A 27,372-nucleotide genomic window follows, 5' to 3' on the forward strand; every position below is an offset into this window, starting at 1 on the left:
GTCCGTTCGTGTCATCATCGTCAACCACATCCTGCAGTGCGTTCGACGATTCCATGACGTCATCGCAAGGCGTCTAGGAAAAGGAGGCGGAGCCACAATGGTCAATAAAAACCCGCTCTCACCTGCATAGAACTATCAGTTGTTATCTGAGAGTTCCAGAATAAACATCAACCAAGACTCGAACTTTGACAGTTTTAATATACATATTTGATCATTTTTCGACTGGTAGTGCTTGGAGTATATACTATTCAAGGTTAAGAAGATGACACATTCCGTAAGTATTATCTAGATTTTTTTTATTTGTAGACCCTTAAAATGGCATTATATTAAATTTATTCATTTATTTATTTTTTGCCAAATAAATTTAATTTTTCAATTTGTAGACCCTTAAGATGGCATTATATTTAATTTATTCATTAATTTATTTGCGCCAAATAAATTTAATTTTTCAATTTGTAGACCATTAAAATGGCATTATGTTAAATGTATTAATTAATTTATTTGTGTCAAATAAATTACTTTAAGAGAGATTGTTTCACCATTCAAAGCGTCCTCGGGTATACTGATTTTTTTTTTTAACGTACATTTTCTTGAAGAATCTCTGCTTATCTGTTATATTTCTGCGCTACTCGCCTTCAAATTTAACATTTTTTTTCGACATATGAACATGAAAAATAACAAGAACGAAGAACAATATCATAAATCAGCGGCTTGATTGAGCCTGCCACCCCCCGTGCGACGGTTTCACTTATATATACGCTGACCTATCGGCCTAGTCCTCTAGGCCACAAAATAACTTCGGACAACTTTCTTGGCCACATAGAACCGGGCGAAGGAGTCGAATTCCTTTCCGTTTTCTTTAGCAAAAGACGTTCTTCGACTCCTAGGGAAGAATTATATCTGTTACTTTACCTATTTCTTAAAGTTTCTGTTTAGCGTTTTCGAATTTTAACTGTGTTTGTAGGAACCGGTTCGTTCGTGTTTTCGATTAGGGGCTTGCTCCTGCCTGTATAATAGAAAAAGATATATATATATATATATATATATATATATATATATATATATATATATATATATGCTACTCTATTTAATACAGTAAATAACTTTTTTTTAAGTAACTGAATTTCAGTGCTCTATGGCAACACGAGCGTTTGCCCTCTGGTAAGGTTGAGATTAACGAAATTATAGATTAAAGACTTATACTACAGTAGATTTATTATCATGTACAAACAGTCTCTCTCTCTCTCTCTCTCTCTCTCTCTCTCCATTCGGAGTTTTCTTCCACTCTTGAGTGTGGAAGTAATTGATTGTTTTATTTCCGTTAACGTTCAATGAATTATATTTATTCTCTCATTTTTCTATCTTTTACGAAACGTGCTAGTTAAGAGGACAATGGTGTTTTCTATAATAATAATAATAATAATAATAATAATAATAATAATAATTGCAGCTATGAGGATAATAAAGACCAAGTTAATCACGATAATTCTGTCCTTTTCCGCAGTGTGTCTCCTGGAAGATCCTGTGCGCTGTAGGCCTAGTGTTGCTCATCGAGGGCGTAACTTCACAATGTAAGTATCGTAAAGACCACAAGGAGAATGTCGTCTTTGTTCACATAGTTTTTGCACAAAACCAGTATAAGTTCACGAATTAGGAGTAATAAAAAACATAACGTATAGGATGGTAAAGAGGTTTTGATCTTATGGATCAGGATTTGACAATGGAATGCGTACATTAGACCGATGCTGGTGCATAATTGTTTCTTTACAATAGACTCCTTGCGTTAGACCCAAGCTGGTACATATTTGGTTTATTTGCGCGCTGCTATTATATAAATAAATATTTACCTGCTTGTTGTAACGTCCATGAAATTAAGGCGTTGATTGTTAACAGTGTAACAGAAAGCAATGCCTCCTCTGGTGTATCAAGAGAAATAAATTACTATTAAAAAAGCATTCTTGAGCCATGTCCTGTACTACACAGTTAAGTCACTTCTGACATCATCCTTGAGCGAGAAAATAATCTTGAAAATTAACTGTGTATGTCACTTCCGTTTGTCATAGTAATGCCCATGGTTGTATGATATTATATATATATATATATATATATAATATATATATATATATATATATATCATAGATATATATATATAGTATGGCTGACTGAAGTTATAAGTGAAATTCTTCAACCGATTTTTTTTTTTCTTTTGAGCCAGGGAGTCTGTAGGTGGATTACTAGAATATCAAAACGAGCGGAGTTGCATTCGAAGTGGTTCTCGAGTCTTTAGTTTTTTTTATACTTAACTTTCCCGTACGATATAAATTAGTATATGAAATAAAAAAAAAAACAGTAGTACCTACACTGCTTCTACAAACCACCGTGTAATTTCATACAAAAGCTAGACCGATCGCCTACAAATAACTATTTTTTATGCATGTTCGTTTTCTCATTCAGATGTTGAAGTGTACAAATATATTTTGCAAAATTGGAATGTCAGCGCTCTCAGGTGATTTATCAAGTGGAATTTTATTTGTTATACTTTTATATGTGTGTGTGTTGGTAGAGAGAGAGAGAGATCCCAGAAAACGTGTGTGTATGATATTTACGCGTTGGTTAAAGATTCCATCGAAATGGCACACAACTTCCTGCATAGGGAAACGGGCGGTAGTCTCATGAATATTCAACAACTCGTGGGCGTGAGAGTACGCCTTTATAGTAGTGGGGAGTAGAGGAAAAGACCCCATATAGACTCCACTTTTCTAGCCCCGCCCCCCGACCCCCCACCCCCCCAAGGGGCGTGGCTACCCCCTCCCCCCTCCTGATTGCTCATGTACGTACGTGAGGCCTAAAAAGGGCGGGACAACCCCCAAAACCCCCAAAAGGGGTGTGGCCACCCTGACCCCATATAGACTCCACTTGTCTGGGTGTGGCCACCCTGACCCCATATAGACTCCACTATTCTGGGGGGCGTGGCCACCCCTAACCCCAAATTGACTCCATTTGTATTATAAGCTCATGTACGTACATGAGCTCATAATTGACTCCATATGTAGATAAGTTCATGTACGTACATGAGCTCATAATTGACTCCATTTGTCTTACAAGCTCATGTACGTACATGAGCTCATATTAGGGGGGCGTGGCCTCCCCTAACCCCAAATCGACTCCACTTTTCTACCCCTGTGACGTCACATAACTATAAGGGAATAAAAACCATCTTTTCAACCCTCCACTATTCTGGGGGGCGTGGCCACCCCTGACCCAAATTGACTCCATTTGTATTATAAGCTCAATGACGTACATGAGCTCATAATTGACTCCATAATGTATGATAAGTTCATGTCGTACATGAGCTCATAATTGACTCCATTTGCTTACAAGCTCATGTACGTACATGAGCTCATATTAGGGGGGTGTGGCCTCCCCAACCCCAACCCCAAATCGACTCCACTTTTCTACCCCTGTGACGTCACATAACATAAGGGAATAAAACCACCCTTTTCAACCCTCCCATTATGGGGGCGTGGCCACCCCTGACCCCAAATTGACCCCTTATTTGTATTATAAGCTATGTACGTACATGAGCTCATAATTGACTCCATATGTATGATAAGGTTCATGTACGTACATGAGCTCATAATTGACTCCATTGTTCTTACAAGCCTCATGTACGTACATGAGCTCATATTAGGGGGGCGTGGCCTCCCCTAACCCCAAATTGACTCACTTTTTCTACCCCTGTGACGCACATAACTATAAGGGAATAAAAACCATCCTTTCAAAACCCTCCAATATTCTGGGGGCGTGGCCACCCTGACCCAAATGACTCCATTTGTCTTACAAGCTCATGTACGTACATGAGCTCAGATTAGGGGGGGGCGTGGCCTCCCCTAACCCCAAATTGACTCCACTTTCTACCCTGTGACGTCACATAACTAAAGGGAATAAAACCTCCTTTCACCCTCCCAACTATTCTGGGGGGCGAAGGCCACCCCTGACCCCAAATTGACTCCATTTGGTCTTCAAACTCATGTACGACTGAGCTCCCCATATTAGGGGGGGGCGTGGCCTCCCTACCCCAAATCGACTCCCTTTTCTACCCTGTGACGTCACATACTATAAGGGAATAAAAACAATTCATTTCAAGCCCTCCCCCAAAATTGACTCCACTATTTCTACTGTGCGTCACGTAACTTCTGGGAATAAAACCTTCTTTCCCCAAACCCCTGACCCCAAATGACTCCGCCTTTCCTACCCCCTGTGACGTCACGTAACTCTCTGGAATAAAAACCATTCTTTCAACCCCTGACCCCCAAATTGACTAACCACCTTTCCTACCCCTGTGACGTCACGTAACTCTCCGGTAAAATAAAATCCAACATTTCAACCCCTCACCCCAAATTGACTCCACTATTCTACACTGTGACGTCACGTAAACTCTCTGGGAATAAAACCATTCTTTCAACCCCCGACCCCAAATTGACTCCACCAATTTCCTACCCCCTGTGACGTCACGTACTCTCCAGGTAATAAAAACCAACATTTCAACCCTCACCCCAATTGATCACAATGATTCTCCATCCCCATCCTCCACCCCTGTGACGTCACATAACTCTCTGGGAATAAAACCATTCTTTTCAACCCCTGACCCAAATTGACTCCACCTTTCCTACTGTGACGTCACATAAACTCAGGGAATAAAAACCAACATTTCAACCCCCACCCCAAATTGACTCCACTTTTCTACCCCTGTGATGTCACGTAACTCTACGGGAATAAAACTTGACCCCACCCTGACCCCAATAGACTCAGTTCACTGTTTTTGCGACTCATGTCCCTTTAATTGTTTCAAAGTAACCGGGACGTTTACCTCATCCTCCTCCTATAAAAATCTCTAAATTTATATATGCATATTGCGAATATACTCTCTCTCCCTCCCTCCCTCCCTCCCTCCCTCCCTCCCTACCCTCTCCCTCTCTCTCTCTCAGCCGTTACATTTTGTTTTATATATATACACACAGCTGCTTAGATATTCAGAGTATCATGATAAAAGGATATTGGCGACTGACTTCATCCACATGTGATATCTCCCCAATAACCATATCAGAGTCAATGTTATCTGATGATGAATCACGCACACACACACACATATGAAGAAACGAGACCTTATCGCCATATTTGCCCAGCTGACTTCACGCCAACGTGAAATTTATTTTCATAGAATTTGAGTCATAATCTAGGTGGCGAACACAAGACAAAGGTACACATTCAATTTTGTTTATTTATTATACAGAGTTTGAAAGAGGTTGAAAAATCAAATTACAGACGGAATTGTTATTTTATATTTTATAACCAATCCTAAATACAGGGGAATGAATTAATATTCCATACAAATACATACATTAGAAAAAAACTGTACAAACACGAACGCGATAATATGCATTCGCTTTTTCAAAAACAATACTTCAACGAAAACATACTACGGCTACTATATATTTTCTAACCTGTTCCTTGACATCACACCCCTTAGTATATACCACAAACATCTTCTCCAGCACTTTCCCGACCGTGTATCGAAGACGACGACGTTTCATCAACACCTCAAAGCTTTTAAATTTAGCTAACAAGTTTTTCACTAACTTGTGCGAAGAGGTTGATGAAGCCATGGCGAGAGTTCACGTCTTGATGTGACAATCTTCAAGTCATCACGCATGACTCATTTTATCAAAATCAGTATCACTGGGACTAAACAGCTCCGATATCATATTGTTCCTAAAATGTTAATAAGCCACCCACACACTCGCCATCCTTGTTTTTCGCATGTCCCGCCCTCACCTTCCCACCCCCTCCTCCTCCTCCTCTCTTACCCCTCCTCCTCCCTTTTTTACCCATATTTCGCCACGTTTCGATTGCTTTTTAATGGCTATATTAACATCCAATCTTTAACCCGAACCCCGCCATTTCAATGAAGTAGCGATAATTCGAAATATTATCAACGTGGGTTTTTTATTCCCTTGAAATTCTCGAGCTATATCTAAAAATATTATAACCTGCGAGCGGATGAGTTAAATCTCCTTCTTCATTCCATTCAACCGTGTTAGAATCTTGTAAGTGCTTAACAAAAGCCATAACGTATGACTTTTGGGGTTCTTTAAAAAATATCGGAATAATACCTGTTAAATCGGGATTGTCTCTTTTGCGAGTCATGTCCCCTTTAATTGTTTTCAATGTAATGGAGGGGGCGTTTACCACCTCCTCCCCTCCAGTCACTGCACCTACATTTTCTATAGGAGGGGGAGGAGGAGGAGGAGGAGGACCGCGGTCCCGTGAGCGATATAGCCGGCATAGGTGGTTTTTGGATATTAAGGGAGACGTGTCCACTACTACTAACAGCTGCCGTATCCAACTTGCCAGTACCTCTAGGTTATTAATATCACCATTCACCAAACCTCTATTCATTAACCTCTCATAGGTAATGGCAGGGATAACGTAAAACTCCTTCATTTTCAATTAAAAAGACTCCTACCAAACTCGCAGCAATAGGGCAATAAAACCGATAGAATAGTCCCCCCTTTACGACTTTTCAGTATATTTTCTTCTTAGATAGGACGTTGTTTTCAAGGACACAAGATGAATTTCTCGTCTACAATTTCTTAAGTGTTTAATAAACTTCTTATCTTGAGTTAGATTACCACAAAGAAAATTTCTAAAAATTTCACCAGAAGAGAGTAGACACCAAACCACGTTTAAGATGGGAATAACTTTACTTCTTTCACTGGGTGATAAACCAGAGATGAATAAAATAAGTTTTTATTTTTACGTATTAAAGGTTGCTTACGGTTCATATCCGTACAATTTGAGACTCATCAACCCAGGAATGAATTGACTCGATAACTTTCCAATGAACGTAATATTGAGTTTTATTATCTTTCCTCCTCTTCCCAGAATAGTGATATCATACGTTTCTGGTAGATTTGTGCGAATTAATTCTTCACGATAAATACGCCCTTTATTTCTTCACCCGCTAAATCTTCCAAGAAGTATACGACCGGATTTTGCCTTGTATCCACTTTCGGATTTTAAAATTTCCAGAGTATTTTGAATTGTATATCCCCATCCTAAATTGCGTTGCGACGCTCATCGGCAATACGCTACAACGTCTCCACATTCAAGAGCGAAATGGCGGGAGGATTAACGAGAACAGCCTTTTTATACATGCTCGAGAATTGACGTTCAATGTCATCTCTATCCGTTAATGCGTGAACCTCTTGCGGGAGTGCGACAAACTTCTATGGGGGGTATGATTATAACTCTGAACAATGTCGCGCAAGACGTTAATGTATTTTAAGGTATCTTATGTGTGAGATATCTATATATACGACCCTTAATAGTCCTTATGACTCTTCAGCTATAGAGGATTTTATTTCTCTCGAATAAACGCTATATAATTTTATATTTTATATCTAGATATTCCCTGACGTGTTTGTTATAATATTCCCTACCCTCATCGCTATTCAAACGTGAAATTCCCAAAAACTTCGGTAGATTCGATAACCTTCTTCAAAGCGCGACGCATAGTAACACCATCCTTCTTTTTCAAGGGAAACAATTTGTAGAATATCTGGAAAACACGTCAATAAAGACTAGCAAATATTTAAACCCATTATTATACGAGCTAATTTGGACATATCAGCTAAATCGGTGCTCGCTATTACTCTCGGTTTGGGTGATATGATTTTTTCTTCTGGGGAATTTTTTCGAGTGACTTTATGCAGTGTGTAAGACTTTTGCCCACGTAAGAATTCTTTAACATTTTCACGAGTAATTTGGCTATTCAGATTTTTCGCTACTCTGAATAAAGAGTCCACCCGCTGAAACTACCCACACCCCGTGCATACTCCGTACAAAGTTTTTAGCAGTTTTATCCGTTCTTTATCCATATTGGTAGCTATTTGATATTCCGTTTCACCCAGAATATTAGTTCGGAGCTGTAACAGTTCAGGTGTTGACGGAGCGAAGTCTACTAACAAATAACCGTAGCGGTTACGTGATAGGGCCTTTTTATATATGTCTGAAAAAGGCTGAAGCTTTTTGTTTGACGGCCGAATAACTGCCGACCTAAAGTTTCAATTTGACTAAATCACGATTTCATTAGAATATAATGTGAGCAATTCAAGCTTATACTTCTACTAAACTTGCCCGAATGAAACATATTCTGCGTTATGAATATAACTGAAATAGATGAATGACGTCCCGCTGTGAAGGCGTTGGTGACAAATTTATTATCACTGGCCTCAAGGAAGCAATCATCGAGTATGAATAATAGACCTTTATTAACCCCGTCTGCCCTTTTCAGTGTAATCAAAGGGATTTAAAATTTCTTTGGATACTTTAAATTTGGGAACCTATTGAGGGATGCGTTTCGAGGGGGTGCTTCAGATACCCCGCAAATATAAAACTGTATTGGAAATGCGTTTCATAGAGTTCAATGATTTTTTGACATAGGACTGACTTGCCACTGTTACTAAACCCGCGATGATAATACGAGCGGGATTAGCGAACGGGTCTAACAACTGCCCCAGGGAAGGGACCTGTCGCGGCCATGATGTTAGCGCGTTTAAGACTATAGTTGTGTACTTTACGCGCCTCCTATATACAAGCCTTAATAATAATTAGGGTGAATGGAAGTTGACGCAATAATATTTGTTTAATTTCATAATGAAATACATACAGGTTTTTCCTACAATATAAAAATAGAACGTAAAGTAAAAATGCAAACTATAATAAAAAATTAAATATAATAATTCAAAATATAAAAAACTAACTGTGTATATGATTATATAATAAAAATACATTATATACAATATAACATATTAAAATATATGAATATAAGATAAAATATATAGTAAAATATACAAACTATGACACCCGGTCAAGGTGTGATACGCCCCCGTTTAACTGGAGGAGAGGGTGAAACCATTTCCCGTCGAGGAGAAGTCAAAGACGTCGAGAGAGAGAGAATTAACATTGTATATTTTACTATCTCTCTTCGACGTTTTGAACATCCTTTCACCCGTGGGAAATGACGTGATGGATGTAGGGTCGGAGGAATAGGAGGAGTAGGAATTCTCGAGGTGCTAGGAGCGGGAATATTTAAAATTGGAGAGATTGCCGCAACTACCGGCGCCACCACTACCCTCTCAGATCCTCCTCCTCCTCCTCCCCCTCACCCCCCTCCCCCCTCCCCCATCCTCCTCCGCTATACCCTCTTCCACCCCAATGTCTGGATGTCCATACGCCAACGATTTATAAGGTGTCACATAATATCTCTTGTCCTCTAAAGGACAGAGAGATACCTTTCGCTGGCTCGTATGACACATCGTGCCTCCTACTCTTTGCAAATTGTGCACACGAGTATAAGTAATCTCATCTTTTCGATTACAGCTCGATACTGGTCATGTGAATGGTCTTTTGCCGGCATCTTTGTACACCTTTCAAGGTGTTACTACGACTAGTTTCCGTCAGATACGAATAAACTTTAGGTTTAACGCCGATAAATTCCCTCATGAGTTCAGCCCCCGTTTCAACCTTCACTAACCCGAGTTCCCACCCCTTACGTGACTCATCATACAATTCGTGAGTTTGGGAAAATTACTCAAATCCATGTAGGGTTTGAGCACACCCTTCAGTTCCCGATTGAGGTTATCAGTCACCAGGGAAAAGATCAAGCTGTCAGTGTCGGTATAAAGGAGCTGAACTCGGTGTCCATACTGCTCTCGAAGAACGTCGTAATAGAAACCGATACATCATATCCTTCGCCATGTCTAGTATACTGAAAACCGATATAAATCGGGGATTCAGCCATAACAGACTCTTTGCAATGGTTTACAATGTACCTGTCGTACCCAGTTTTTTCCAAAGACTTGTACGTGTGTTTGGACACATTCCTGAGAAGAGAGGCTTCACCGGTGGTGACGACAGTTCGGGTAGAATAATTCAATGAATTTTTAATAGTGACACCGAAAAGCCACTTCATTATGATTTTGATGGGTGTTCCTCTTGTCCGGATCGGTCTCTTTAGCACGCCTTTCGGCATTCTCCAGAATATATTCCCTCAAATAAAAATCCTGTTTGAATTTGTACACTTTCCTTATTACATCAACTTCGAGACCGAGCCTTATCAACGTTTGTAATAACGGAAGACAGATCAAGTGATTACGCATGGGTAAATGCGTACCCGTCAACTTAACATTTTTCTTGGGTAGCTTCACCTTGAACTTATTCTTTAGGTTTTTTACTATAGGGCGATAGATCCTGGTGAGTCACATTCATGTGATGAATGGCGAGAGGGAGATCGTCCGTCTGTAGAGCAACATCCGTCTAACTGGTTTGGTATCGAGCAGTATAAAATACCGTATTCACCCTGTGAATCAATGGCGGTAATATCGCTAGGCGACAAAACTTTCTAATTCGACAGGGGGAAAGTTCAGTTATTTCACCCAAGGGCATTTTGTATTTACTCATGACTGTGGGATACAAAACTGGTGAAGTCAACGTATAATATGTACGATTGAGGATCACCCACCTAAAACTGGGATTTAACTCTGGATTATTAGCTACGCATTGCCTTCGAACTAGACTACAAAAAACCGCCGCGGATGTTTTTACAAATTAATTGATAGAGTTCACCATTCGAAATGAGGGGGAGACGAATTTTAGAGGAATATAGGAAAGCATCGAGTGAGAGAGAGAGTAGAAGTCAGGTAACGGGCAGGGTCTAGTCCGAATTGCACCATGGCAGCCTTCCTCCAAGCTAAATAAACGTCCGCTAATAATCCCACATCCATAACAAATACAAACGGTATAATCTAGAAGATTGGTGCAATTAGCGGCGTTCCAAACCTTGACCACGTGTGCATAGCCCCCGCTGGAAAGGGTTTCTCCGTAAGTTCCGAATCGAAACACTCTCGAGAAGGGATGCCGGGCTTTCGCAGGATATTGAAGCCCGTCACATAATCATAAGGGCAGTACTGTTTACCCGTACCCAAAACTAAATCGAGACAATCCCGAGAATACTGGGTCAACAACTGACGTGCGATTTCGAGGAACCTTTCTGTTTGATATGACTCGAGGCGAGACTAGAAAGGGTACCCCCTAATCACGTTGTTGCTATCCACGAATCTCAGATTGCCCGATCTGCCTGAGTAAAATTTACTATCTCGCGTTTCAGAATTTCAAAATCATGCTGAGCCCCCGCCTCTTTCAAGACCAGGGCGATGTCATATGACAAATTGTGTACGAACATGTTAAAGTTGGCTCCTTAAATTGCATATTCAAATTACACTGTTGACACAGTGTACACACAAAGTTGTCCCGTGCCACAAAATGAGCGTGATGTCGCATTTTCGTGACTCCAGCCTTGAATTCGACGTTACATCCTCCGCAATGAGTGCTCGCTTCAAACTTACGGGCGGATTCAGGACTCGTATGTAAAGGATACGCACGCATTTGTTCACGCAATAACGCCCAGTCCCGGTTCATGTTCTGCAAACAATCATCAACGCATTTCTCTCCGTGACTTAGTCTATGGGTACAATATTCCCCCGTTCTACCGTCAACGATCACGTAGCAGTAAGCGAAAGCTTTCTGTCGAGATACTATTCTCGGATCGTCTTCTCCGGTCTTCGGTTGAATATTATACGCCTCAAAATCCAGGAAAAGCCATGTGCGAGATGGCAGCAGAGCTTTAACTTTAGTAAACTGTTTAAATGGCCGGGTTCTGGGTATTCGACAGTGGTTCGAGCAGTACAGGCCTGTGTGTGCGCCTCACGGATGGTGGAACTATTAAACAAAGTCAAACAATTGTAACACATACCACCCGCGTGCTCAATCCCCCGCCCCTGCTTGAATCCGTGTCGGAACTTCTTCACGAATGCCAACATATCTTTAATCAATGCGACGTGATCGTCAGTGATTAATAACAACGTGACCAAATGAGGACTTTGGGGGTTACCCACCTTCCTCGCTAGATGTACCGTCCAATGTTTTCCGCTGTTCCCCATGAATAATTCACATAATTTATACAGATATATGTTGAGGTTATTCCCCTTTTCTAATGTTTTGAAAGAGTCATGGGTCAACGGCATATCTGGCGAGTGTTTGATATTAAATTGTCCCTCCCCATCCTCCTCATTAAGACACGAGGGAGGTTGTTAATACGTGTGGGAGGTTATCTCGCAGTACAACGTACGCTTCTAACGCTGTAACGACACAGTTATACCCGGACTGAATATTGATAACCTGATCACTACCGCGGACTCCCTTGGGATACACCTGGAAGTTATTAATATTCACTAACTCACCCGCCGCGTGATATGAAGTTCAACCCTATCTAGCGAGGTCATACACCAACCCGAACCCTCAGTACGGTTGAGTCTTTCTTCCAAGTTATTAGCTATAAACTCAATGGCCTCCTCCAGGGAGTCATAGATCGAGTCAATCGTAGTGAGGGTGGGTGGAGTACATACATAGAAGCACTTTTTTCATTCATGTCGCCTAGCATCCTCACGATGGTGATAATAACGCACAAGTATAGCATAGCCGATCGAATACCTCTTTCGAGGAAGTTACTGTGCACATCTTCGCGTAATCGGGTTATGCTACTACTTAACTTCATTGCCACGTCAATGTGTGGACCCTACTGCGGCCGGCATAATGAATGGTACTCACTACTATACCTCCGTTCTTTCTCGTGAGTGAAGATTCCCCATTCCCCTGGTTCCTACACCTCCACCAACGCGCGATGCTTCATTATATTATTACTCCCCATCAATCTTCATCTAATGGGAAGTCTTTAGCGAAGGGATCTGTAAAGATAATTTAAATAAGCACCGGATCCTGTGAACGTGTATTATAATAATAATAATAATAATAATAACTGCAAAAACTGCAATAATAGTAATAATAATAATAATAATAATAATAATAATAATAATAATAATAATAATAATAATAATATATTTTACCTGGATCGGAGGGTGGGGGTGAGGATGATTCATCATGGCGGTTAGAGGCTGGACATTTTCTTGATGACGTGACAATCTGTGTGATAACAAATTCATGAATAAGGTGTGACATAACATGAACGTGGAGGAGGTTTTTATGTACATATATTATAAACCCGATGCCCATTGTTAGTCATACAGTCTACATTCAACATGTGTTGGCGATCACATCATATACGTGAATAGCAAGTACCTTGTATAGGTACATTTCCAGAAAATCGGGCGTGTAAATTTACCAATAGGTTAGCCGTCCCTATATCATTACCGAAAGGAGTGGAATATGAAGTGGGGCTAGTGGGAGTCATTCTCCCGAAATTATATATACGCTATTAAACAGGGAGACGTGATTTTACTATTCAATTTCAACGCGATCTATAATGAGTCAGATGGGAAACGCATTTACACGTATATTATAAGTCCATTTCGGGTTTGTTGGGTGGTGATATGAATGTCATGACTAGAGCGTTTTTAATACGGAAATTATTGAAACATTATCTGAATTTTACGGAGAAACATATTCGCGGAGCTATCCAGCAGGGACGGTTTATTCTCATGGAACGATGACACGAAGAGAATGAGCATCACATATCGATGCAGGAGCAGCCAAAGTTGATATGATTGATTCAATTACGATTAAACTCAGTGCTAAAGCAGCTAATATGTTTGGTTTCAATGAAAAAGTCAGGTATTTAATATACAGTTCGGGTGCGTTGAGACCTCATCACAGTAGAAATATATTCCAGCAGGGCGTTTTGAATACGTTTTACCTGTATTCGGGTATCGTTCAACCTACCATCTTGGGTGATAAAATGGTTAATCTCTTAGACTGCTTCACGTTAGGATGTGCATGTGGTAAAGGTCCGCATAATGCCATTTATAAACCTTTAAATACCATTGACGTATTGGATTACATTACTAATCGATGTCTCAGATCAGAACGGTGAAGAAATAATGTTTACTGAAAATGGGGTTCTATCGTGCAGTCTGCATATAAGACCTAGATAAAACGCTATCGAACTTTTCTTATAAATACCATACGTGACATATACCCGTCGTAGTATTTAACCGACATGGCTGGTGAACACACTATATATTTGAGCAGTCTCGGCTGTTTAGACACGTATACCAAAAATACACCTTCGAAATTTGCCAATAGATTACCTACACCTATATTATTACCTAATGGGGTTGAATATGAAGTAGGTTTAGCTTCGATCATGTTCCCGGGAGGGGAGTTATTACGCTATATTATCCAAAGATGATTTATTCACTCTCGAATTTATTACAGAGCGTCATAAACGTGATAGGCATACATATTTGTATAGACCGAGAATAGCAATGTTAGCGGGGGATATGAAGAGACTCGTGAGAGCTCTTAATAAGGACGTGTATGATTACTTAAAAAGTTTATTACGGTGATAATTTCATAAATTATTTTCAATAGTAACGGTATATTTCATTGGGATGAAGATTTAAGAAGAATTACTATACCACGTATCAAGAGAGAGAAATTGAGAACGGGGGACGTTAAAGTATATACGTCAAATTTAGCGGAAAAGCCGCGAAATTATTAGGTTTTCATATTAATACCGGTTATGAAATATATGGCGGGCGTGAACTGAATGAACACGTTTCCCTTGATTCTCTACCTGATAATGTGGGGTAGATTATATATGTGTATACGGATATAGTTCAACCACCCGACGATTTTGGCGGGAGGACTAGTAAAATATATTGGACTGTTTTACTTTAGCAAGTGGTAGAGGAAAAGGATACATAATACAGTCTACAAATTGTTGAACACGAACATCTTGGATCAGATTCTATTCTTATCACGGATCAAAATGGTCACCTTTTACATTTCACTAAAGACTCGAGTGTTACTTGCCTGCTCCGTATAAAACCTAGAGGAAAAATTAGATGAATAGGTGAGTATATAATTCGATGTTCACCCTTGCATTCCTTATTCGTGATCGTAAAACCATCGAGTCAACTAGAACTTGCGAATCAAGCTCAACTTAAATTGTTTGGAATAGTATAAACAGTAAAATGAGAGTGTTATTCGCGCCTCCTTCAGAGGCGGAATTTAAAAAACTATTTTTATCAGACCCTTTATTAAGGAGAGGAGCGGGATTGAGGATATTTCCGTTTTCTATCCCGGCCGCAGAAGGGGAAGCGGTTTTTTTCGGCCATAAGTGGTATTCACGGAAAGTGCTTCCTTTTCTATTTAACGCCGCGAAACCTTCAGTTAATGAATTCGGTAGATCTGTGTTATCTGATATGGTAAACAGTGGTTTACCTTTAAAAGAACCATAAAACGAAATGGTATAAGGGCCCTCAAAACTACCGGACAACGAATTTTAAGCGGTACTGGAAGGAGAAGGAGAACGAGACGGAAGAAAACAGTGAAACGTTTAGGTTAGACGGTCGATGTGTGGAGAAAGAAAAACGGAGGAAGAGGAAGGGCACACGAGTTAAATCTAGGAGTAAATATAATAAGGGACGTGTACGATCTTTTGTAACTCATTCATCAATTGACATTCGGCGGGTACGCACTCGTTCTACCTTCATCTAAAATTATATAAACACAAAATATGGCTAGCGTAGTTCCTAACATACCCGGAACTGGTAATCAAGTTCCTGTTTCATCGTATATTGCGGGTATATCAGAATTGTTCCCGAATGTTAATAGACGGAGAATTATTGAAACTTCAATTAATTCAAAGGAAAGACTGGATTTTACACCTTGTAATATTTCCATAAAATCAAGTTCTATCTGATAAATATATAGAATTTCGCATTAATGGGGGTGCAGGTTCTTTCTTAGATTTGTCAAGTATAGCTTTAGAATTATATATCTCAATTGATAGGGGACGGTGCGCAATTAGCGGATGATGTTCACGTGGCCGTCGTTAATGGTATTAGTAATACACTTATTTAAATCCGACTTCCGTTTTCTTGAATGAAAAGTTGGTGGAATCCTGTCCTGTATTTAACTATCAATCATATATAAAAATGTTGAAAATGATAAAACCCTCGACATTACCTACCACCGGTCGGGCGGGATTTTTATACGATGACTATCATGTAACACACGGGGTAACTCGCAATTTACAGCCGGTACCTTCGGTCAAACCGGCAGGTGGGAGACGAAAGTTTTTTTATGGGTGACATTAAAAACGAGGGGCGTGCATACATATTTTCCACTTCTTTTTGGATATAGCGACTATAGACATGTATTTACTGGATTCAGTTGATTTTGAGACTTAGGCTCGAATAATTAGCGAATAATAGCTGGTTTATGGGCGCCCCCCACACAGACGGACATTTTAAATGTGTTCAATGTAGAAAAGGCTAAATTATGGATCGATAGAGTTACCCCAACATTATAACGCAATGTCGGCTTTAAATGAGGCGATAGCAGTTAATCCTATACATATATATTTGATAAGACTTTATACAAGACTACTTATTGGGGCAAAATGAAAATTCGATTTTAATTGATCAGCCTTTTAACAGTTGTATACCTGAAAAAAATCACATTGGCCATGATTGATATGGAAACATTTTCAGTAATTACGCGACCAATAGTCTATATTTTCAATCTTTCGATTAAATAATATACATATTACCGTTAATGGGAATACGGTATATAATATTCAATGTAGTTTCCCTAATACCATCATGCAATTTATATCACGAGACGCAGAAAAGTATAGAGGGTGGCGGTGATAATCTGATCACTTATGATAGTTTTAAAAATGGTAGAGCTATTTACTGCTTTAATTTTGTGGTGGAAGATGTTGAAGATTCCATGCCAGTGGAAATTTCGGCAAACCTGCGAATATCGATCAGGCTGGGTACGGCTACGCCTAGCCCTTGCATTATTTTACTTTTGGGGATACCAAGGGTATTTTAACGGTGGATGCGGATAGGGTTTATTCAGTGTGATGTTAAGGGTTGGGGAAATGGAATGGATACAAAAGAAATTGAAATAAGTTTTAAAAGGTTCACTCGGTGACCGGGTTAAATATTTAGGTGTGTTTGCTTCGGATGAAGTAGGATTATTGACATTGCCAGAAAGTAGAATTAAACCCTTTAGTTTTTATATCTAATACATTATCTTCGTCTACTGATATTAATATTGTTGGTCATTGGGTATGTTTTTACGTGGAAAAATCACCTAGAAATATAATCTTCTTTTTTGATAGTTACGGTATAAATCCAAAAGTTTATTCGAATGACTTCTCTAAATTTATATATGCGCATCCCGAATATAACCTCTATCGCCTAATAAAACAAATACAACCTGATAAATCGTACAAGTGCGGTCTTTACGTTAGTTTTTTTGTTCATTGCGTGAGTCACCGTGGTGTGAAAGCAGTATTATCCTTAATACAAAATGTATTCTCATTCACTCGTTTGGGAGGTAATGATAAATGGATAACGGGATATTATTTTAAATATTTGAAAAAGTTTAAAGTTCACATTGGAGGTCGGGGTCAAACGTGCTATTACGTACAAGGAATGTCTCCGCATCTTGAACAACTAAGGTAAATGCATATTTTTCTTTGATTTTTATATTACTCCATTTACATTCTATTAAGGATATATTCTATATATGTATCATACACCTTCATCACATAACTTTTTTTACTTATTTCAGGATGAGCTGTGAGGATCATTCGCCCATGAACGTCGGTGTTAATCTGCTAAGACGTCTTAGTCGTTTCCTCTTAAACGTTTTTCGGCATATTCAGGTTAAAATAAGGATACACGTGGAAGTTATATTGGGATGCGTGCTGAGACGGTCTGACAGCGATAGTGTATTGAATTTGTAAACTCTTTATGTGGTCAATAAATCCTTATGAATAATTATATAGGTGTTTTTTTTTTACTATGCCCATAATGCATTTGAACGGAAAAACAGGGAAACGGAGAAAAAGAGTGCGTGTTTCTATGGAATCAGGAACTATTATTAAATAATATATAACACATCGGTTTTTACATACCTTCACCGGGTTGCTCGTTTCCTTCAGTAGTGGGTGGTGGCGAAGTTGATCGGGGTTGCACTGTTGTGGGCTGCCAGTGGTATGTTTGCATCTCCTGCTACTTCTTCTTCTTCTCCTGCTTCATGGTCATGACCCGTTTTCACCTTCCTAATAAATGAGTTTGGGCTCCAACACCAATAGTAATGGTGTCTGACTGAGTGGCTACTTCGTCGGCTGACAGTTCACTACTAGAGTTATTTCCCATATCTGAAAGGGAGGAATAATGGACTGTTATATATTCCGCTTCTTTCAACGGGTACATTATTTTATAAGAATATCTATTCCATATACAGATGAATCTTATTGCTGTTTTTAATATTTACTATACTCTATGTTCAAGTAAATGGAAGTGGTTATATGCTACTTACTGAATAGTGACGGAGGGAAATGACGTTTCGGTCAAGAGAAATACTTGTAGGGACGGAGGGTTGGTGTGTTGCACTTACTCTATACACTTTGGGTAAGGAATAACATCAATTTTCCCTTGTCGGTTGTATTTATGGTGTACAGTTGGGAAGTAATAATCAGGTGTGACATATGATGTTTCGATGAGTATGTATTCCAAAGATGAAGTTCACGCCTTGTAGCGATAGAATTTATCCCCATTGGAGGAAAGATGTGTGGAAGTTTTTATATATGAGTCATATGTGTGTGTGTGTGTGTGTGTGTGTGTGTGTGTGTGTGTGTGTGTGGACGGCCTTTGTTGTGAGGAAATGATAAGGCTTGTTTATTCGTGTCTGCGAGAAACATGTCTGGAGTGATACTGATTTTGATAAAATGAGTCATGTGTGGATGACCTTTGGGGTGAGGGAATGATAGGACTTGTTTATTCATGTTAGTCTGAATCATTGCTGGGAGAGCTTGATGCTTCGTCACAACAGGTTTGTAATCAGTGATTGTGATTAAAGGGGTCTTGGGTAGCGGGGCTTTCGTAGTTCATTATCTCTTGAAGGATTGTCACATCAAGACGTGAAACTCTCGCCAGGGCTTCATCAGCCTCCTCTTGTAAGGTTAGTTTTCGGGAACTGTCCGAAAATAAGTTCAGGAAGAGGAATAATGTGTCTAGTAGTGGCCACTAACTGTGTGACTGCAGGAATTACGGTGTTGTGGCGGACGTCATTCGAGCTTATCCATATGCGAATTGGCAGGTTTTTCGTATTCTCGCACTGGTGCATCATATGCCTGTCTTCGTGATAGGGGTATTTGAAGGGTCCGCCATTGTGAAAAGACCTGAAAATATCACATCTTTTGGGAATTTTGCGACGAAGAAGTTGATCTACCCACCATAGCTACCTTATTAACACATACGGCATTGGTGCCCCCATTGAAGATAATGAATACGCGCAAAAGAGCGTGGCTTATTCCAAAGATGAAGATCACGCCGATCGTTTGGGCAGAGATACCAAACAGATGAGGTTCAATCACTTTTTTTCTTCGGTCAAGAAATTGAAGGAAGAATTATTTAAATCATCGTATGACTATGCCAAATATGTTATCTTTCCCGCTGGCATCGGTCAGAGCGGACTGGTTAATACGACTTGGTTGAATCAATATTTACCTGTGTTAGCTACATTCAGTGATGAAATGAGCAAAATTGGTAAAATATGCTGCGTGGCTATAATGAAAAAGAATTTATCCCTGTTGGAGGAGAGGTGTGTGGAAGATTTATATATGAAAAACTTGTTAGCTAAATTTAAAAGCTTTGAGGGGTTAGATGAAACGTCGTCGTCTTCGATACACGGTCGGGAAAGTGCTGGAGAAGATGTTTGTGGTATATACTAAGGGGTGTGATGTCAAGGAACAGGTTAGAAAATATATAGTAGCCGTAGTATGTTTCGTTGAAGTATTGTTTTTGAAAAGCGAATGCGCATATTATCGCGTTCGTGTTTGTACAGTTTTTTTTTTCTAATGTATGTATTTGTATTGGCAATATTAAGTTCATTCCCCTGTATTAGGATTGGTTAAAATAAAATAAAATAACAATTCCGTCTGTAATTTGATTTTTCAACCTCTTTCAAACTCTGCATAATAAATAAACAAAATTGAAATGTGTACCTTTGTCCTTGTGTTCGCCACCTAGATTATGACTCCAAATTCTATGAAACAAAAAATAAAATTTCACGTTGGCGTGAAGTCAGCTGGGCATATGGCGATAAGGTCTCGTTTCTTCATATGTGTGTGTGTGTTCGGTGATTCATCATCAATAACATTGACTCTGATATGGTTATTGGGGGAGATATCACATGTGGATGAAGTCAGTCGCCAAATATCCTTTTATCATGATACTCTGAATATCTAAGCAGCTGTGTGTATATATAAAACAAAATGTAACGGCTGAGAGAGAGAGAGGGAGAGGGAGGGAGGAAGGATGGGAGGGAGGGAGGGAGAGAGAGTATATTCGCAATATGCATATATAAATTTAGAGATTTTATAGGAGGAGGATGAGGTAAACGTCCCGGTTACTTTGAAAACAATTAAAGGGGACATGAGTCGCAAAAAAACAGTGAACTGAGTCTATTTGGGGTCAGGGTGGGGTCAAGTTTTATTCCCGTAGAGTTACGTGACATCACAGGGGTAGAAAAGTGGAGTCAATTTGTGGGGGTTGTTAAATGTTGGTTTTTATTCCCTGAGAGTTATGTGACCGACACAGGGGGTAGGAAAGGTGGAGTCAATTTGGGGTCAGGGGTTGAAAGAATGGTTTTATTCCCAGAGAGTTATGTGACGTCACAGGGGTAGAATAGTGGAGTCAATTTGGGTTTGGGGTGAGGGGTTGAAATGTTGGTTTTTATTACCGGAGAGTTACGTGACGTCACAGGGGGTAGGAAAGGTGGAGTCAATTTGGGGTCGGGGGTTGAAAGAATGGTTTTATTCCCAGAGAGTTACGTGACGTCACAGTGGTAGAATAGTGGAGTCAATTTGGGGTGAGGGGTTGAAATGTTGGTTTTTATTACCGGAGAGTTACGTGACGTCACAGGGGGTAGGAAAGGTTGGAGTCAATTTGGGGTCAGGGGTTGAAAAGAATGGTTTTATTCCCAGAGAGTTACGTGACGTCACAGGGGGTAGGAAAGGTGGAGTCAATTTGGGGTCGGGGTTGAAAGAATGGTTTTATTCCCAGAGAGTTACGTGACGTCACAGGGTAGAATAGTGGAGTTCAATTTGGGGTGAGGGCTTGAAAATGTTGGTTTTTATTCCCACTTATTAGTGACGTCACAGGGGTAAGGAAAAGTGGAGTCGATTTGGGGTAGGGGAGGCCACGCCCCCCTAATATGAGTCATGGGGTACGTACTGAGCTTGTAAGACAAATGGAGTCAATGGTCAGGGGTGGCCGCCCCCCGAATATGGAGGGTTGAAAGGATGGTTTTTATTCCCTTATAGTTTATGTGACGTCACAGGGGTAGAAAGTGGAGTCAATTTGGGGTTAGGGGAGGCCACGCCCCCCCCCCCCTAATATGAGCTCATGTACGTACATGAGCTTGTAAGACAAAATGGAGTCAATTATGAGCTCATGTACCGTACATGAACTTATCATACATATGGAGTCAATTATGAGCTCATGTACGTACATGAGCTTATAATACAAATGGAGTCATTTGGGGTCAGGGGTGGCCACGCCCCCAGAATAGTGGAGGGTTGAAAAGATGGTTTTATTCCCTTATAGTTATGTGACTCACAGGGGTTAGAAAAGTGGAGTCATTTGGGGTTAGGGAGGCCACACCCCCCTAATATGCTCATGTACGTTACATGAGCTTGTAAGACAATGGAGTCAATTATGAGCTCATGTACGTACATGAACTTATCATACATATGGAGTCAATTATACTCATGTCGTACATGACTTATAATACAAATGGAGTCAATTTGGGGTCAGGGGTGGCCACGCCCCCCCAGAATAGTGGAGGGTTGAAAAGATGGTTTTATTCCCATTAGTTATGTGACGTCACAGGGGTAGAAAAGTGGAGTCGATTTGGGTTAGGGGAGGCCACGCCCCCCTAATATGAGCTCATGTACGTACATGAGCTTGTAAGACAAATGGAGTCAATTATGAGCTCATGTACGTACATGAACTTATCATACATATGGAGTCAATTATGAGCTCATGTACGTACATGAGCTTATAATACAAATGGAGTCAATCGGGTTAGGGGTGGCCACGCCCCCCAGAATAGTGGAGTCTATATGGGGTCAGGGTGCCACACCCCCCAGACAATGAGTCTATATGGGGGTCAGGGTGGCCACACCCCTTTTGGGGGTTTTGGGGGGTGTCGCCCCTTTTTAGGCCTCACGTACGTACATGAGCCAATAGGAGGAGGGGGGGGGGGGTAGCCACGCCCCGGGGGGGGTTGGGGGGGTGGGGGGCGGGGGGCGGGGCTAGAAAAGTGGAGTCTATATGGGGTCTTTTCCTCTACTGTGGGGGATTTCCTTCTTTGGAAGCCGAGATAGGATCTGTGTGTATATGTATAAGAGAAATTATATACATATCTATTTATTACTCTTTCATAGTCCCCAGCTGGCCTTAGGCCTAACCTCTATATATTCTGTTCTATGTTCTCTTTTCATGTTATCAAAACTAACCTAACACTAATACTTACGTTCGTAAAATATTCATGGATGATGCATCGCAAAGATAAACTACCTCGCCACCGTTTGGAGAGATTAATGGCTCCTTTTGTTATCCTTTCAGCGAATCCCTGCCCTCAGGAATGCGTCAGCCTGCAGGACTGTCCGGAACTGGCCAAGCTCCTGCGAGACCCTACGTTAGCCAGCATCAAAACGCTGCAGGAGGCGACTTGCTTCATCGACGGTACCGTTCCCAAGGTATAGTGAACACTAAGTTGCCAGACGCACGATCATGACTAAGTTTAACCTTAAATAGAATAAAAACTACTGAGGATAGACGGCTGCAATTTGGTATGTTTGATGATTGGAGGGTGGATGATCAACATACCAATCTGCAGCCCTCTGGCCGCAGTAGTTTTTAAGATTCGAGGGCGGACAGAAAACAGCGCGGACGGACACACACAGTCATCAAGATAGTTTTCTTTTACAGAAAACTGAAGAAAGTTATAACCTGTCTCAATAGTTTTCTTTTACAGAAAACTGAAGAAAGTTATAACCTGTCTCAATAGTTTTCTTTTACAGAAAACTGAAGAAAAAAAAAGTTAGAACCTGTTTAGATTTTTGCATTGTAGCCTACTTGGAGAAAGAAATGTAGAGATACGAAGTAGAAAATTGACGAATGTGTGCATTTGGACGATCCACTGGGAAGTAGGGGAAGCAGATAAAAAAATTGTATAGTGAAATACACAAACACCCGCGCATATACGCACACACACAGCACGCAAATACATTATATATATATATATATATATATATATATATATATATATATATATATATATATATATATATATATATATATATATATAGGTAGTGTCTTGTCAGAGTACATCCGGTAGACTTAGCAAAATATATACTTAAAGAATTCACTGACATCTTGTGGAAAGTATTTTATCATTCAACATTCTACCTCCCTTTTTTGTAATGTCATCAGGTATGCTGCCCGCAACCCAAGGCATTGAAGGCATCCTTGCTGCCCAGAAACTGCGGGCAAGGCCCTAGCATTCGCAGGATCGTAGGAGGCATAAGTACGAGTCCTGGGGACTACCCGTGGATGGCCGTCTTCGGATATAAAGGTGAGAGAGACCTCGACGTGGAATCATTTTTCGAATGGTTGGTTGGTTCAACTGTCCTTTAATAATACCTCCAGGTTTTATATATATATATATATATATATATATATATATATAATATATATATATATCTATATATATATATATATATATAGATATATAGATATATATATGACTGGTAAAATGTTACAACATAATACCAGATGATAGAGTCAACCTTGAATAAACAAAGACAGGTGATGAGCATCTCAAAGGGCGCCTAGGATTCAGATATCATAGATCAAATCTTCTTCAACCAACGCTTAAGAAGATTAAAGAGAAATTATCAGTGGGGGTGACTTAGTAAAACGGCTTACCTGTGGATGGATCTCTGGTAAAAAAATAAAAATACTGCCTTTTCTGTGACCTGTGGATGGTATACATACCGCCTTTTCTGTAGCTTTTCTCACTCATTACTTACCTGAGAGAGACAGCAGCAGTGTACTTATATGTATATATATATAATATATATATATATATATATATATATATATATATATAATATATATATATATATATATATATATATACAATCTCTAGCAGCGTCCAATTCAGCTTTCAAACGAAGATGTATAGCTCTGAACAATCTGTATCATAACTGTCTTGTCTCCTTCACTTTCTATCGAATTTGAAGCCCATTAGAAGTCATTTTCTCAATTAACAGACTATATTTTTAAGTATAAAGCTTACAGCATGCACACAAACTAATTCTCGTCTTTTCAACCTCTCTTTTTCTTGGAAACAGAGATCGGCTTCGACGGCATCAAGTACCTCTGCGGCGGATCTGTGATCAACGAACGATACGTCCTCACCGCAGCTCACTGTGTCACTCCGGAGCTTTTGGCTGTGAAATCATTGTAAGTATTCTTTCACGTGCGCGTGTTAGCACAAACACACACACACATACACACACACACACATACACACACACACACACACTTGTGCCCCCTTGAACATCAAACAGGGACTTCGCCTTCCAAAAATCATACGTTACTTCTCCAGAATTGTATCGGTTTTCCTCATCCTCCTTCTAACCCTTCAGAATTATACACATCATCACTAACCTATCGTCCATCTGAAATCACTCTGACTCATCCTTTCAACTTTGTACAGAATTTGTAATTCAGCAGATGCTGTAACAGCCTTTATTTTGAAATCACATTTTCACTCGTCAGTATCACGGGAATTTTTTTCTTAGTATGATAACTTCTTGGGGCCATTATTTTCCTAATAATTATTATTTCTTACGTCGGGAATTCCCCGCGGAAGCAGAACCCTACATCAGTGTACACTTAAACATATATGATTTTTGGAATGACGAGATTCATCAAATTCACTATTACCCCACTTAACAGGGAAGTGATTCAACTGGGCGACTGGGACCTCAAGCAGCCTGGCAGAGACTGCCAGGGGACCTTCTCGGGTGAGAGCTGCGCAGATCCAGCCGTCAACGTCACCTACGAGAAAATCATAATGCACCCCAATTACAACAAGAGAGGCTATCAGTCAGACGACATCGCCCTCGTCAGATTGTCCAGGAAGATTGACATCTCGGGTGAGGTCATTTGCCACCATTTCAGCTGGTATAGTGGTTAGTGGTTCAATCAGGGAAAAAGTATGTACAGCAAGGAGAGTATTTCGATGCATTTCTTAAGGACTCCACATTAAGAAGCTCGCTATCAATATCAAATGCTGTTTTCTTACTTAGAAATTGAAGTCGCCGGTCTGTATCTACCCCAGGCGATGAAATAGCAATGGATCTGTATCATGATCAGTTACTTCTGCAGTGTTAGGAGGGTCTTTAGCGGTGGGAGGTTGTAACCAAAATTCTTTGGAAGTTTGAATTTCAAGTCATGTGAATAGGTTTCGTCTACTGAAATACTTATAATAATAATAATAATGAGCAAAAATCAAAGGAGAGAAGGAAGGACTTTGTCATATGGTTGGGTTACCTCAAGTTCACGAAGGTTGTCTCTTGATATTTGGATTCATTTGCTCTTTTAATCAAATGTTCCAGTAGGAAAGAATAACGTTTTTGGCTTCGTAATTTGCTGCACAGTTTGATCTGCCTAATTTCTTGTATGTGAATTTTGAAGACGCTGCCAGATTTGACTTGGAAACTAGGCGAGAGCCCTCAATAATCTAGCTTTTTTTCATTTGTACACACATATTATTTAAAATCATAAATTGTTCATAGAAGTATTCAACGACATTCTTCGCTATAGTCTGAGGATATTTTAGTTTACAAATTTAACCGCGAGGTTTTCCTCCTGTTAGGCCTTTCAAACCTTACTACTCTCAATTTCAGTTTCAGCACTGAATGACCTCATAGGTCCTAGCAATTGACCATTAGCCTAAATCCTATATTCCACTCCATTCCCACAGGTGTCTACATCCACCCGGTGTGCCTGCCCCACCAGGGCCTCTCGGCCCGCAGTGCCATGTCCAGGCCCGACCTCCGCAGACCAGAGGCCATCGTGACGGGATGGGGAATCACAGAGACTGGCATCGGCAGCGACCGTCTCCTGAGGGTCACTGTTCCTTACATCGAGAAGAGCGATTGCAATTCGACTTACAGAGGAAACATTTTAGGCGAACAGGTGAGTTCCCCCTCAGTCACGCAGTGAGGATGATTTCCTGCTCCTTGTAGTAGATTAATCCAAGGTCCTTTCTTCTTTCTTCGCACCTTGCTATAATCCTTCTTGGCCCTTGCAAAGTCCTGTTAGCAATTTACAATCGACGAAAGAACCTGTCTATAAAAGCAGGTAATCCACAATCAAAATTACTTGAATATTTGTTCCTTGATAGCTCCAGTGTCTTGAGAAGTTCCAAAATGAAAGTAAAACAATCTCCCAGTATCTGCCTTTAACGACTCTGAGGATCAATAATTCAAACACTTCTGAGACGTTTCTGTTTCTTATTTTGTAATGTCTCCGAGACTCTAGGTATACTGTACTGCACAGTATTTCCATCTAAAAATGTAAAACCTCTTTATTTAAGTTCCTTTCCTTCTTTCGCTCACTCATTCTTTCTCTCTTGTAATTAAATTTGTCATCCAATGCGTGTCTGTGACTTGGACGAGGAACTAAAAGTTATCTTCTCTCTCTCTCTCTCTCTCTCTCTCTCTCTCTCAGCCATCTAGTGTGAATCTCCATCATGAGACTAAATGTTTGATGTGTCCATATTCTATATTCGTGTTCCTCATTCCAGATCTGCATGGGAGGAGAGATCGGAAAAGACTCCTGCGCTGGAGACTCAGGTGGGCCCCTGGTTCTAGGAGGACCCAGAGGGCCCCCTTACCTGCAGATTGGTGTCGTCTCTTACGGTCCCACCGACTGTGGCCAGAAGAGAATACCAGGAATTTACACCGACGTCACTTTCTACAGAGACTGGATAGAAGCAACGCTACAGCCTTGAGTGACTCTCTTCTGATCATTATCTCCAAGAATGGGAAGCTTGAGTTTGAGTGCTCTCTCTCTCTCTCTCTCTCTCTCTCTCTCTCTCTCTCTCTCTCTCTCTCTCTCCATC

General features: G+C 40.2%; 1 protein-coding gene across 1 annotated transcript; it reads left to right on the forward strand.

Moving 5' to 3' along the window:
* On the forward strand, positions 1 to 27,372 carry LOC135221631 (phenoloxidase-activating factor 1-like). The gene is made up of 8 exons (XM_064259298.1): positions 1 to 274; positions 1,505 to 1,571; positions 22,797 to 22,930; positions 23,667 to 23,808; positions 24,590 to 24,701; positions 25,200 to 25,399; positions 26,230 to 26,444; positions 27,055 to 27,372. The coding sequence occupies exons 1-8, from the start codon at positions 263 to 265 to the stop codon at positions 27,259 to 27,261; spliced, it is 1,089 nt and encodes a 362-aa protein (XP_064115368.1). The 5' UTR covers positions 1 to 262; the 3' UTR covers positions 27,262 to 27,372.

Source organism: Macrobrachium nipponense, chromosome 3 (genome assembly GCF_015104395.2).
Source record: "Macrobrachium nipponense isolate FS-2020 chromosome 3, ASM1510439v2, whole genome shotgun sequence".
NCBI lineage: Eukaryota > Metazoa > Arthropoda > Malacostraca > Decapoda > Palaemonidae > Macrobrachium > Macrobrachium nipponense.

Bases quoted from the DNA above. Each gene is read 5' to 3' on its own strand.
- LOC135221631 (XM_064259298.1), top strand. The intron at 24,702-25,199 runs GTAAGTATTCTT...CCCACTTAACAG, and splicing joins CTTTTGGCTGTGAAATCATT to GGAAGTGATTCAACTGGGCG. The intron at 26,445-27,054 runs GTGAGTTCCCCC...TCCTCATTCCAG, and splicing joins GAAACATTTTAGGCGAACAG to ATCTGCATGGGAGGAGAGAT.